Below are 15,092 nucleotides of genomic sequence, written 5' to 3' on the forward strand. Positions count from 1 at the left end.
AGTGTGAGTTTTATAGTTTGTTTACATGTGTCAATAAAAATAAAAATAAAATAGAGTGTAATGGTCTTAATAAGATCAAAAGAATGTGTGTAGTTTGTTTGCAGGAGATGGCGTGATGATGGGGTAAAGGGTAATTTGGTCCTTATACCATTAAGTGAAGATGGATAATGTCAGGGGTGAACAACATGGTCAGAGTATTAAGACTATTATCAAAAGCATTGTTCTTCTGTGATGTTGCAAGATTGGAATGGAAAAATAAACGAATGGTATTTTTGGAATATTGTTTTAGGATTATATGATCCGGTGGAAAAGAAAGGGGAATTGAATGTTTTTGTAAAATCTCTAAAAATTCTTCTTTTTGCTTTTATCATTTTTTTTCGAGATGTGGATAAGTTGAAAATTGGTGAGTACACATAGCAAGATGTAATGCATTGGAGTTGTGTCTTTTGTTGTATTGATTTAATTGAGAATTGGAAATTCAGGAAAAAGGAAGGGAAAGAAAAAGAAAGTGATCGGTGCTTTTTTTATAGATGGTAAAGCTCTTCTAATTGTACTATATGCGTGTTTTCTACCACAAGATCTGGATTTTAAGAAACAAGTATTGGAAAACTGGAAAAGTTTACAGTATATATCATACAAGAAACAAGGATCGTGTGCAAGTGAATTCTGTTGACTTTTTAAGTAATTATAGTTCATTTCATTTGATGATTTATGGTTTTCATTTTAACATTGTTGCAATTAATATACGTAAGCGAAAATATTTGATCACAACAAAAGTTATCGGAATATAAATAATAATGATTAATAACAAAAAATAAACAAATTTATTTTTTTCAAAACCTAACATAAGCCGTTCCAAAAAAAAAAAAAAAAAAAAACTAACATAAAGTTACCTCCCTTTCATAACGAACTCTTAACAATCTAATTTTCAATTCTAATAAGCATTAACAAAACTTAAAGTTATTTACACTTATTTTTATAATAAATAAATAACATGGATAAATTTTATTAATCGTATTTTTGTTTTAAACAATAAAACAACACTTTAAAAAGAACAAACTATTTTTAACACAAAAATAGCAACATATTTTTACATTAAACCAAAAACATTGATAGCAAATTTTCTTAACAAAAACGGTTAGTTTACTATATTTTGAAACCATACGTAAATAGAGTTATGATCGTAACCCAAAACAACAATTTTGTTTTTGGGCCATTTACCTTGGTTCATGACCCACTTTAATCCATATTTGCATGTGAATAAGTCCAGACAAGGGACCAAAGGTATTGCCACCTGGACAAGTCCGGATAAGGGAAGGTTTTACTTCCAAGTCTTCGGTGATGACTCTTGCGAGGTCATATGTTTATTAAACATGCATTAACCCTATGTCCTAAACCAAAACCATTATCCGCAAACCATAAGGGCCTGAACTTGTGCATACTAAGCATTTTTTTCCTTTGCATTGCGAGTGTTACAACTATTCGTTGCCACAATGACGGATAACAATATGTATCTACATTTTGTTTCCTGAAATATAACATGTTTCAGAATAAAACTAATTGCCAAAATAAACTATTTGTCGTCCGCCGCTTTGCACGGGTACACCACTAGTGTGTGTGTGTGTGTGTGTATATATATATATATATATATATATATATATATAGTTTATGACTAATTTAGTTTACTTCTAACTGAATATAACTCTATAAAAAGGTAAACTTATGTTGATTAAAATATTATAGCCACGATAATAAAAACCCTCCATTATGAGAAACAAACCTTTAATAGTGACTAAAAAAATCCATCTCTCATCATTTCCATCCTACGGTCCCCTTTGATCATGTATGGGCATTGCAAAACTTTTCTTTTGTTTAAGGACATGTCAATCGGTGCACATAGAAGAGACAACTTTGTTATTTGACAAATGATTGTGTGGGGCTATCGAGGGTATGGTGGTATGTGGAGGCCCCTCCTTTGGAGACATCCAGTGGCGTTTGACTTCCTTACCTATTCGTTTCGGTGGTTTAGGTTTGTACTCAGCGTACGAGGTTTCCTCCTATGCATTTGTAGCATCGAGGGCCCAATCTTGGACATTACACGACCACATCTTACGTGATAGTGACATATGTGGTATGGACTCTGGTTACCTATGTGCTTTGATTCGTCTTTGCGATACGATTTTGGGATTCGACTGTAGCGGTTTCACTAATAAGGACACCGTCCCCCTAAATCCCAAAAAAGCATTGACGTGTGTCCTTTTTAGCAAAATCCTCAAAGATATGGAAGTCGATTTCGACATGACTGTTAGGCAGAAAGCAGTTTTTAAATGTCTTCGTACACCTCATGCTCGGGATTTTCTGCTAACTATCCCTATTGATGGCATCGTCCAACATATGTCTCATGTGGAGTACCGAACTATCATTCGTTACTGCCTTATGATTCCTCTATTCCCAGTTGACGAGATATGCCCAGTTTGCCGCAAGGCATGTTTTGACATTTTTGGGGAACATACGGTTCATTATAGAGAGCTCCCTGGTTTCAAGTATCGACATGATGTGGTTAGGGATGTTCTATTTGATGTTTGTTGGTATGCTGGTATTTCCGTGAAGAAAGAAGCGTCGGTGAACTTTTTGACGGACCCGTAGGACGTAAGATCCACACTCAGGCCGGCTGACATTTTGGTCTTTAGATGGGTAGGAGGGAAACACGCTTGTGTGGATCTTATTGGGGTCTTTCCTCTCGTCGGTTTGAGGAACGAGGGTTTCACAACAGGAAATGCCGCTTTGAAAGCCGCTGCGTGCAAAGTGGCAAAGCACGAGAATGCATGTATAGAAAATCAACATGTGTTTGTACCTTTTCATTTGATACATTTGGTTTTCTCGCACCAGAGGCGTTGGAGCTCCTCAACAGAGTCTAACGGGTCATGCATTCTAATGTTATATCTTATAGATCCACAGATGTTGTTTTCAAAGTATTAGTTTTGCCATCCAAAAAGGGCTAGCGGCGCAACTTGTTGTTCGTTTGCCTTCCGTCGATATGTATTGAACTATATATGCTCACTTTAACTCATGATTAAAAAGGTCTGAGTAATAACATCAATAGTAAGCGTTGGAAATCCAATGACCAAATAAAATAGGGGTTGGTAACGACTTTGGGCGTGCATGCACCGAATCATAGCAAATAACTTATTTCATGTTTTATTTATTTTTATTTTTATTATTAAGTCACGCTTTTTATTGGAAAAAAACAAAATATACCAAAATTCACTGTTTTTCGTAAATTTTCATGAGAGATATATCTTGATATATAAAAAACGAATACCACATGTGAAAATGAACTTTTGTACTCTTTAATAGTTAGATGTTAGTTTATATGAAAAATAAATAAATAAATAAATATATAAAACTTCATAATTTTTGTACTCTTTAAATAGACATAATATTGATATATAAAAAACAACTTTTTTTTTCAAAATCTTGTTCAAATTTACATGTGAAACTTAATTGTATCAATTTTTTTATAAAGAAATAGCACATGAATGCTTATTTATCCGATTTTCCAACAATTATTGATCATTTACATGTGAATTTTAGTAAATTAATCTATGACTATCAATAAATTTATTTGTGTATGATCAAAAACTTGAAATCCTTAAAAAAAATCAAGTGAAATTATGTAGATTCATATATAATTTAATTAAAATTCACATGTGAAAATGAACTTTTGTTCGAATTCACATATAAATTTGATATATCTAAATTAGCGATCATTCACATAGATATTATTAATTCATATTCGTCTTCCAAATGTGAATATGGACTAAGAAATCTATAGATTTTAACAATTGTTGTACACTATGACCATTCATATATAATTTAAAATTAATATTCTCTGCATTGTATTCATGCATTGATTTGGAGAAGACACACGTTAATGTATGCTAAAGGTGATTTGGAGGACCTTGGAGTAAAGAAATGTCCCAACAAAACATGTAATGGATATACACTATATGTGTTGTTGTTACTCTACATATGTGCATACCTTATTTGGTAACACATCGTCCTTTTTGGTTGATATTAGGCTCCACGAGGGTTCAGATCTCAATATGTATATCTTCGCCTTGATCTTTTACTATATGTCACGTGAGATCCGAGGGAGAGTGCCTTCGTGTATAGTTTTGACCATGACATTGTGTCGATGGTTATGTATATGATTGAAATAAAATGATCAGTTGGATACGTGGAGAACGATGTTATAAGAAAAAGGACTACATATCAACTTTGTTAAAATGAAGTATCTTTGGTGTAATATTAATGGGGGAAACGAATGAAGAAAGCGTATACGTAACTATAAGGAATCAAACTCTTATCCTCAAGTAACGTTTTAAATATTTGGTGTCTATGATCCACAACGGAGGATGTGTAGATGGATATGTCACCCATCGCTTAAAGGTGGGGTCACTTAAGTTGGAGGGCGACCTTAAGAGTCTAATTTGCTAGTAAGGTCCCATTGAAACTGAAAATGAAGTTTTATAAAGTAGCTATTAGGCTTGACATGTTATATGAATCCACGTATTAAGCAAGAAAAAAGGATCGTGAAAAGAAAAATTAAGAAACAAAATTGAGGATGTTGAAGTAGATGTGTGGTTGAACTTTGTTAGATATATATGATACTTAATGCATTTTTTAAGAAATACATTAAGAGTGGTGAGCATTACCAACAAATTTAGGGAATGATGGCTTAACTGTCATGTATATGTCCAAATGAGTCTATCATTAACAATAGTGAAGAGATTATAGGCATTAATGCTTGAGTTAAGAGGTGGAGATAGCATCATGTCACGAAGTTAAGGATAACGTTAAGCTTGGCATAAAATTGTTTACTCTTCTGATGACATGACGTTATATATGAGGGTGAAGACGATAACTATCATAGTAGATGAGTACCTAGCCTATTATATTCTAAGTAGTGTCAGGATTTGAACACAGGTGAACGTGTTACTCACCATATATTCCACATGTCTTACCAAGTCACCACAAACCCAAATAGTTACTTCTTTATTGATTGGTCTTATTTGCATGTTCTAAGATTCATATGCTTGTTTTATGGATTTCTCATGTATTTACTTGGCAATACTCTTCGACTTACTTTCACCTTATTTGCATCATTTGCAAGTTCTCGATTATGCCTATGCAAGAGGTCATCTATATGACACAATCACTCTTAAAGTTATAAATGTCGACATCCATCTTTCCTATCATATTCTAATGAGATTCAGAAGGTATGTTGTGTTGTTGTATTGTCAAAAGTGACAAATTCTAAAATATGTTGATTAAAATTTATATTTTATTCTAAATGAATAATAGTCTCAAATATTTAAAAGTTCAATTAATAGTGATTTTTGAACAACTCGTAACATCAATTTCTCAAACAAGACTTAATCCCTAAATCTTTATGCGAATAACATATTTTCCAACTTTTAATAGTAAGTCAAACAGAGCTTACAAATTAGATGTTTCGTTTTAACAATTTAATTATTATTTTACTTGTATAATTTAGAATAAATTTTTATGTATTCATTTTTGTTACGATAAAAAGACATACAAGGTTTTTAGGAAGCAGACGTAATCGAAAGAAAGCTTAGGGATCTGGTGGTCGACAATCGTTCAGACTTTGTAAAGGTTGTTTTGCGCGCCTACGGAGGGAGACTCAAAAAGTATCGACACTCAATCAAAAGAAATAGATCATATGCCTCGTTACATTTTCGCATTTTACGGATCATGCATAGTAATATTATATTTCTTAGATCATCGGATGTAGTATTTAAAAGAATTAGCTTTATCATACAAAAAGGCTTAGCGGCGCAACTTGTTGCCCGTTTGCCATCTCACTCATTGTACGATGATAATTAAATTGCTTTATGAAAATTATATTTAAAATTCTATAAAAAAAAATCTTCAATATCAGTTTAATATAAGTTTAAGAGTACTTTATAAAATTTCAATTTGGCTTTAAGAAAAAGTAAATAATATTAATTATAAGATTTTTTGATATTTTAACAAAAACGTTTTTTATAATATAACTAGATTATGACCCGCGTTAAACGCGGGGGAACGCATAAAAAGACATAGAAACATCTACAGATATTCCATAAGGGAACGATTAAGAACGATTAAATATATGTGAACGATTAAGAACGCTAATGTTGTTAAGCGAACCAAGAGAACCAAAAAAAATTGTCAAATACACAGTTCCTATGATGTCACTGCTTCAAGTATGATCGTTGGATGACCATGATCACCTCGGGAAAATTGCATTGACCATGGTGTGAGGTAAGGCAGTTTTCTCGTGTCCAATGTAGACAATCTAAACTTCCTAACATTCTAGGAAATTCATGTACGCTAGCATGATGAGAATGCAATTTGATGATGCCATTACCTATAGGATTGCGTAAATATTTTGGCCCATAAAGCTGAATAATAGTTTTGCAAAAATAATGGAGACTATCTCGTGCAATCCTAGCGGACATCCTAAAACTCTCGTCCAACGCATCAGGCATTTTTGTAAATGAGTGAAACCGAGTGTACCTCTAGCATCAGGATGTTGTTGGAAAAAATCACACCCTCATTAGATCTTTGACTATACGTTCGCACAAAGGTTTGAACATTCTGAAACGCCTTCGGAAGTAGTACCCTTGAAAAGTAGCATTCTTTTGAAAGTAGTCTTGTATCAAGCGTTAGTTTGTTTCTTCACGATTTATATAAATATATCTTCGGGTTCTTCGTTCAGCACTTCCAACTGTGCTACTCCATGCAGCTTCATACGTTTACTCCGCCAATTTAGCAGTTGCGACAACAACATCAAAAATAACACCAAAGTCTTTAGAAGAATCGAACGATGGCATTTTTTTAATTTTTTTGATAGGAAATGTAGTAGAAAGATAAAAAAAAAATTGTAAAGGTTTGAGGTTTACATAGGAATGTTAAAAGGTTAAAAGGGAAAGAAAAAGAAACATTTTTTTTTTAAAATATGACCGTTCAACGGTCAATTGGAATGAAAATTGAAAGAAGTTGGGGAGCACAGTGCGGCCTCCACCGCACCCCCACCGCGGTGGAGGGGCGGTGTTTGTGATGATGTGGTTGGGGTGGTGTGGCCTCTGTCGTAGCCACACCCCTTGGCCTTATCGTTAGGTAGTCAAAATCGGTTGATGGTTTAATACATAACACAAATTCTCTAGTGTTTGAATGTGTAATACGTAAAAGGAAAATTCAATTTTCAAAACATTTTCATTTATACTTGAGTTTATATCATTTAAGTTAGTCAATGATCAAACTAAATAGTACATGAATGCTGATGATTTTAGTATCATATCATCTAATGTGATAGACATTGCTCCCCATGATGGGAGCGTAATAATTGGGATACAAAATTCCATAGAGGAAGTTCAATGTTCAAACCTTGCGCTAAGAACAGTTGGATTGCTTCTAATATAGCATGAGAAACAATATCATCACACTTCTTGAGCTTGATAATCCTTCTAAATTGTCTTAAAACTAGTTTAATATGTTTTTGTATTGATAAATCGGTTAAAAAAAAAAAAAAACTGGTTATATCTTTGGTTAAAACTGATTTTGAAAAAACATGAAATTGTTATAAGTTTGTTTTTAACACATCGTATAAAACATAAATCAAAATGTCAAATAATCTTAAAAAATGTTCCAAAACTAATTTTAAAAACTAAAACATATCAAAATAAGTAAATTATGTTTATTAGCAATTACAATTGCCTCAAATTTACCCGTCATATAATCGGCAGCATGGCATATTTGGACTTTAGCGTGAGTTGAACTAAAAAACATGTGTGGGATAGTTGTTTCTTAATTTATGTCAAGTGAAAGAACCTGAATTGCAAGCACACGTCTACTAACTTCAATTATACGGTATAAAGAGTAAAATAAAAGAACGAAAATGTACAAATTTAGATCTTACGTCTCATCATCATTCTTCACAGTTAAAAATGAAATCAATTCCTGATGATTTGTGATGTTAAGGCTGCTTTCTCTTGGAAATTGAAACAATTAGAAAAGTACAAAAATGTCATGAATTCAAAAAAGACTGAAATTGTTTACAAACATTGGTAGTAGACTTGCCTTCTCCAAGATGTGTTGGAGTAATTCCTCCAACAACAACATCATACCCTAGAAAAGAACCAAAAAAGTAAAAATGTTTTGAGATGATTTACCATTTGTTGCAAGCCACGACCAGAAGAAACAATATCTATAGAACCTTCCATGCTAGGTATAGTCTGTGGAAAAACAATGCATAATCAAAATATTAGAACCGACCATCGAGATAAATTAAAAGTAATAAAAATCTTATTCTTTATTGGTGGAAGGATCCCATTCGTGTTCCACAACTGCGTTTGGTTCTCAAGTTCCGACAGAATTGGAATCTGAGATTCCATTCCATGGTTGAATTGTTTGAAAAAAGTCAAAAATTTTACTTAAAAAGAAATAATCTTTTTTCTTAAAAAATAGAAAAAAAATTAGATAAATTGGAGGGGATAATGATTTAACTAAAATATATAAATTAATTAATTTACTAAATTAAAATAGATTCTAATTCATAACTAACTATTAAACAACAAAAATAACAATAAAACAAAAAAGGTAGTTATTGTGGGATTGGTTCCACTTCCATTTGTCCTTTACTCTCATTATAAGGAATTGCTTAGCAGTAAAAAAAACAAAAACAACCATAAAGTATTATATTTATTATAACATAAATAGGAACAGAGGTTTAACAATTATAAATAACCTACAAATGCAAGACATCTTCAACCTTTGTTCAATTCATCTATCTTGATGGCTGCTATGTACTCACTTTGCTTCAAGGAAGTAGAACAGGTATGCTCCCATGGCGAATCAAAATTGAAACTAAATAAAAAAAGAAATTGTAATGGCAGTGGTAGCAGATGGTGACGATAAACCCATCAAAAAATTCGCTAAAATACGATTAGAAAAAAGGTCAAAAAAAATTCTTAAAGTATGTTTCATTTTTGTTAGGGTGAATATCAAGGATCAAAAGAATATATTAATGCTAATTTTTCAAAATCCATAGAAACTACCAAAAAATATTTTGGATTTTCAAAAAAGGCCATAAAAATACTCAAAGAACAACAAACCAAAAAAAATATCAAATTGAAATGTATTTTATGATACCTTTTATAGATGCTTTGAACGAAAATCCAAAGAAATTGTGATTCCAATGTCCATCCCCATCATCTAGTAGGTCAAATCCCAAATCAAAATAAAATAAATACGCATTCTTTCAATAAGAACCCAAACCTGTAAATTTTATAATCATTGCTAGCCTAATATTACAACCTACCATATCAGATGTTGAACAAAGCATATTTCAGGAAGGCATCATCTTCTTTACATCAATAACAGAAATACATGCTCTTTGGTGAATGTTTTGTTATCTGTATAAGATTGTGTGTAATTGAGTGAATTGTTAAAACAATAACATTCAATGGAACTCTGAAATTGAAGAGCTACAAGAGAGACAGTCATGCATGACCTGTGTCAATTAAATTACAAAAGCTAAAGCATTCATTACTATACTTTTGAAAATATTTATCTAAAAAAATTCATTTGTAAATTATTTCTCTGTTGGACTGCTAACTTTTCCAACCTTCACTTGAACTGGATTTATCAAATATTATTCAACTTTATATATAACTTAGGATATTGTGGCAATACCAAATAAATCAAATTGCAAATCCAAATGCAAATGAAAAAAAATATTATCCATGAAAAAACATGACATAAGGTTATATTTGTTTATGTATCAATCAAGCTGAAAACATATGCAAGTGAAGTTTATAAATCTTACATCTCAATCTCCGGAAAGTTCAAGTAATCCGATTCTGATGCCAGTTGCAATCGACGAATCCAAGAAATATTGAGGTCCCACCCTACAGATATCAACAATAAACACTAATAAGCAATAAACATATAATTATATATATATATATATATATATATATATATATATATATATATATATATATAATTATATGTTTATCTTTCATTTATCCATTTCCTTCGATCAACTTAAAAATTGAATAAACTGACTGGGAGAAGGAAAACAAAGCAGAAGATAGAAAAAGAAGACAAATGGAGTGCAAATTTAGAGGGAGAATGAAGAAGATGGATTCATCAAACCAAACATAGGCGGTAGTGAAGCTTGATCCGAGATATTCCCTTCATCATATGTGTTGACAACAACCAAAAACAAACAACAGAACAAAACACAATACATCAGACTACTATATAGTCAAAACGTAAGCTACAGTACTAAGCATCCCCATTGTGGCAACAACTGTCCCAAACAATCCACCAGTTGGATTCCCGGTCTCATCAACCAACCTTGAAGTATTCCCTAACCAAAAATCAGAAACAACAGCCACACTAATCACAAGAACAGGAAGAGCAGTGGATTCCAAACCCAACTAATCCCAGCAAAACGTTTATCCAGTGACATAAAAAGATTATATGCATGAGCTTTTCATTATGTTATTAGCCATTTTGTAAGAGAAAAAGAAAATAGTTACTACTTCCTTTGAAACACAACAATAGGTAATTGCAAACTTGTTTTGTTGTATTACCTTCCAACCCACCCTACCAGATCCACCTATTAGCCTCTTTTAAAAATGGCTTGTAATCAGTTGTCGAGTTACATGTCATAGTGAAATTAAGGATTTCACCTGCAATCATGAAAGCATCCAAATTTGAACCTGGGAAATAAAAAAAAATCGTAAAATCATTGAACAATTACAGACCTTATATACCAAATGTTTTTGTGATAAAGATTCCCAATACTCACCAATATATGTTGTATATAACTCTATGGGGTCTCACTGTAGTATGAATCGTTATGCCCATATTGTACAAATTTCATTATGTATCAACTGGGTAAAGAATTTCGGTGACAGAAATTGGGTATGATGAGGGATTTTGAAGCAGCGATAGCATTGTGACTCAACTTTGAGACTTTTCTGTAATCATCACCTAGAAAACAAATTTAAAATAAGTTAAAGTTCCATCAAATTTGAGAATATTAACAAAGGGTATTTAAAAATACACATAACAGATTGAAAAAATAAAGGAAATTAGAAATCAGTGAATAAATGACGAACGATTTCTATCGTCATCAAACAACCCACCCGGTACAATTTCCCTTTCCATCAAAGATCCTATTTTTCGTCTTCATTTTTATCGCCAAATTGGGTTCATCTTATTCCTAATTTTTAATCAATTGCCATACGTTATTGATTTTTAGGTTTTCCAGTTCTTCAAACGGGTCAAAGAATCCTCAACAAATCTGTGTTTCAGAAAAAATTGGTGATGGATTAGTTAATGATCAGGGGAAGAATGGGAACAAATTAACAGTTTGAAGTTGAAGAATAAAAGAAAAATGAAAACCTTTCACAATGGTGCAACTGGTACGAGTGCTTTCTGAGTTAATACCATATGATTTGAAATACACCCACACTCCACCACAAACAGGGGACCAAAACCCTAAAGTAAGGATGTCATGACGTAAAGCACCACTTTTCAATGCAATCTTCAGCAATTGTCTCAAAATCGTACAAAAATCGCAAAAAGAAATCAAGAATATGTTCATAAATGTTGAACTTACAAATGAAAAAACAAAGACAGCGTCACAATTCTTTTTACAAAAACACACCTGTCGTCAATATGCATTGAGTGGCTTGATCAATCCATAATCTAAAGATGTTACCTGTAAGATCAATATTGATTCTTCAATCGATAAATGATAGAGTTGCAAGGGGATAAAAACTTCAATTTCTTATTTTCTTTTGTAGATTGAGTAATCAGAATTCTATCTTTGTAATCGTCTTCAAGCACCTACATATAACAAATGTTTATTAAGTTCTAGTGTTTGAGAGAGAAGACGATTAGAATCATCCGATAGCTCTGTTGGTTAAGATTAATCAGAATGAAAAGATGAATAACAATATAGAACCCTAATCTAGAGACGATGTAATCGCGTAATAGCTGAGCTTGAGGAAGCGATTCAGAAAGGATTTCAATCAAATATGTTGCAATCATCCTCATTAACTTATCAAAAATTGCTAATTAGGTGGCTGATTTATCGAATTCAACATGGAAAGTGTTTATTACACACGGACGTTTTGTAATCAAGCGAATTTGGAATGCGTTTAATCAACAGTGATTTGTTTTTCTTTAAGATGACATCATCAGAATAATGCAAAACGATCTAAAGGTTGAAATTAATAAAGAAAATACAATGAATGGTCGTGATTGTTGAAAGTGATGTCATCAAGTTTCTTTTTCCTAATTGTAAATATAACCTTAACTGACTCAGATTTGTAAGAACCGATTGCAGCCGTCCGATCAAACAAATAAATCAAAACCGTCCATATCATCATCTATCTGCCTATATAAATCAACCACGGGCATTCTTCGCCTCCACATAAACGCTACCTTTCGCGATTCCCAAAACGAGAACTAAACATCGCAAAACAAAATTCTTGATATTCATAAAATCAAATCGTCTATTCTGTGGCTGAAAACCGTTAATCTTAACCTTGTTTGTGTTAGATCGGACAGATAATCGTGAATATCGAGAATCAATCTTGTTTTCTGATAGGTTTAGGGTTTGTTGTTTTTCAATTTGGTCTGGTATGTGATGTTTGATCAGTAATTTAGCTACAATTGTGTTTGAATCGCGATTATTTTTCATTTACTTATTTTATTGTTTAACGATCTCGAAATTAGGAGCCTTAGGGTTTTGAATTTGTTGTAGTTTTCTTTTCGATCTGTTTGGAATCATCGTTTGAATTTGAAAGAGGTTTTCGATTTGTTGATACCGACTTGTTCTCGGAGGCTTATAGACTGATTTCAGTTAGCAGTCCTGATGAACGATCAGTCTCAGATGATGAATCAATCGAAAATGGCGAATCAGTCGCAGATGATGAGTATCGGACAGCCGTTGCCGCCTGTGATGAGTCAGCCACAGCAGGTAATGAATAACCAGAACCCTCAGATGTTTGTGAACCAGTTGATGAATCCTTCGCAAATGATGGTGAATCAATCGTTGAACCACCGTGGTGGTGGTGGTGGCTATGGCATGTGGCCTCCGCCACAAGTGGATCAACTCAAGTTCCAAAACCTTAACATGAAGCCTTCTGGACTTCCTTCGTCTTCATTGAAGTCTATGGGACCAAGAAACAACAAGAATTGGAAAGGGAAGAAAGGAAATGACAAATGGATGAATAACAACAACAACCGGAAGGAATTACCGGTGATGGGCGGAGGTGGTAGTCTTATCAACAACACCGGCGGCGGTGGGGCTGGATATAACCCCCCTACGCTTAACGAACTACAACAACAGAATCGTTTGAAAGCTAGAAGATACTTCCCGAAGAAGAAGTTCAATCATAACGGCAGATCCGCTCCTTTTGCTCCTAGAAACACCACATCGTTTCTAATCCGCGCCAAAAAAGCCGGCGGCATTACATCTCTAGTATCACCATGTCCGGTAACACCTGCTGTTCTACCCACCCCGATTTTCTCTCCATCCAGAGAAGTTTTAGTAGACATGGCGAAAGAAGAGTGGGGTGTTGATGGGTATGGATCAATGAAAGGGTTAATCAGACTTAGATCAAATGAAGCCGAAGCACCTGAAGAAGATGAAGAAGATGAAGGTGGGTCAAGTGAGAGTGACGTTGAAGAACATGTTGAGGTAGAAAGGAGACTGGATCATGACTTGAGCAGGTTCGAAATGATTTACCCAAACTACAATGGCGCTGATCATAGTAGTTATCTTTTGGAAAACAGAGTTGATGATCAAGATACACATATAGCTCAACTGGAAGAAGAGAATCTGATACTGAAGGAAAGATTGTTCTTGATGGAAAGGGAGTTTGATGATTTGAGGATGAGATTGCAGTGTTTGGAGAGACAAGGAAGGGGAGCAGAAAGACTGATTGAAGAGGTTGTGGAGAATGATTCTGAAAATGAAAGTGAAAGCAGAGGGTATGGAAGATCAATGGAGGATAACAATGAAAGAAGTCAATGTTCAGAGGATAATAACAATGGAGATAATAATAATACTGAATTAAAGCAATCAGATAGCATTGAAAAGGGTGTTCAGACAATCGAAGATGTAAAGGAAAACGATGACAAGAAGAATGAAGTGTTGGAAGAAAATGGTAAAGATGAAGTTGTAAAGGAGGAAGAAAGAGTTGCAGATATGGTGTTATGAGGTAAGAAATCATAGAAATATAAATTCCTGTGTTAATATGGAATCTGTTTTTCTGTCAGGTTTCTTGATCAATCAAAGTTTTTATCCAAATTTACAAAACATGACAGAAGCTTTAAGTTTTTTTTTCTTTATTATTTTTTGTTGATTTTCCTTGTTATTTTTTTAGTTTTAGGTGAAATTAGGGTACTTGATGTTGTTGAAGCAGTTGATGTAAACATTTGGCCTGATGTTTTTAAATGTTAAATAATATTGTCGTTCATGATTTCTTTTATTAAAGGAAAGTAATGTTTTTTTTAGTGATGTCTATACTCGATAGTTTGATTTGGTTAGTTTTGGGAAAAATGGCATCGAGAAAATGGTATGTAACGCAAGTTTTTGAGATCTCAAAAATCTTGTTTCCAATTCTGAAAGTGATAAAATATTTGAATTTTTGAATGTTGTATGAAAATATTCCGAATAACATTTTGATAGTGAAATGTGATAACACTAAGGATTCATGCCGACGCATGGAAACCCGAGGATATTTTGGATATTATGATAGAAAATAAGCCTAAACTGCTTAAACTAGTTGTAAAGGTAAAATAAAAATAAAATGATACCAGTAATATATTCGAAGTATTAGGTTTTAAGAAAAACGTACTTTATAACAAATATAAAAGAGAAAAAGGTACTCTATAACGATTTAAAGAAAAACAAAAATTTCCACCTAAAATATTTTTATATCTAATATATATAAGATTATGACAAATTTATACTTATATAGATAAAATTA

General features: G+C 32.9%; 1 protein-coding gene across 1 annotated transcript; it reads left to right on the plus strand.

Annotated features, from left to right (window-relative positions):
• The first annotated feature begins 12,530 nt into the window (after positions 1–12,530).
• On the plus strand, positions 12,531–14,582 carry LOC145157758 (PRLI-interacting factor). Its single transcript, XM_079076756.1, has one exon. The coding sequence runs from the start codon at positions 12,971–12,973 to the stop codon at positions 14,318–14,320; it is 1,350 nt and encodes a 449-aa protein (XP_078932882.1). The 5' UTR covers positions 12,531–12,970; the 3' UTR covers positions 14,321–14,582.
• Positions 14,583–15,092: the final 510 nt, after the last annotated feature.

The sequence above is a fragment of the Lactuca virosa genome, chromosome 1, assembly GCF_052849685.1.
Source record: "Lactuca virosa cultivar CGN04683 chromosome 1, Lactuca_virosa_CGN04683_v6, whole genome shotgun sequence".
NCBI classification, from domain to species: Eukaryota; Viridiplantae; Streptophyta; class Magnoliopsida; order Asterales; family Asteraceae; genus Lactuca; species Lactuca virosa.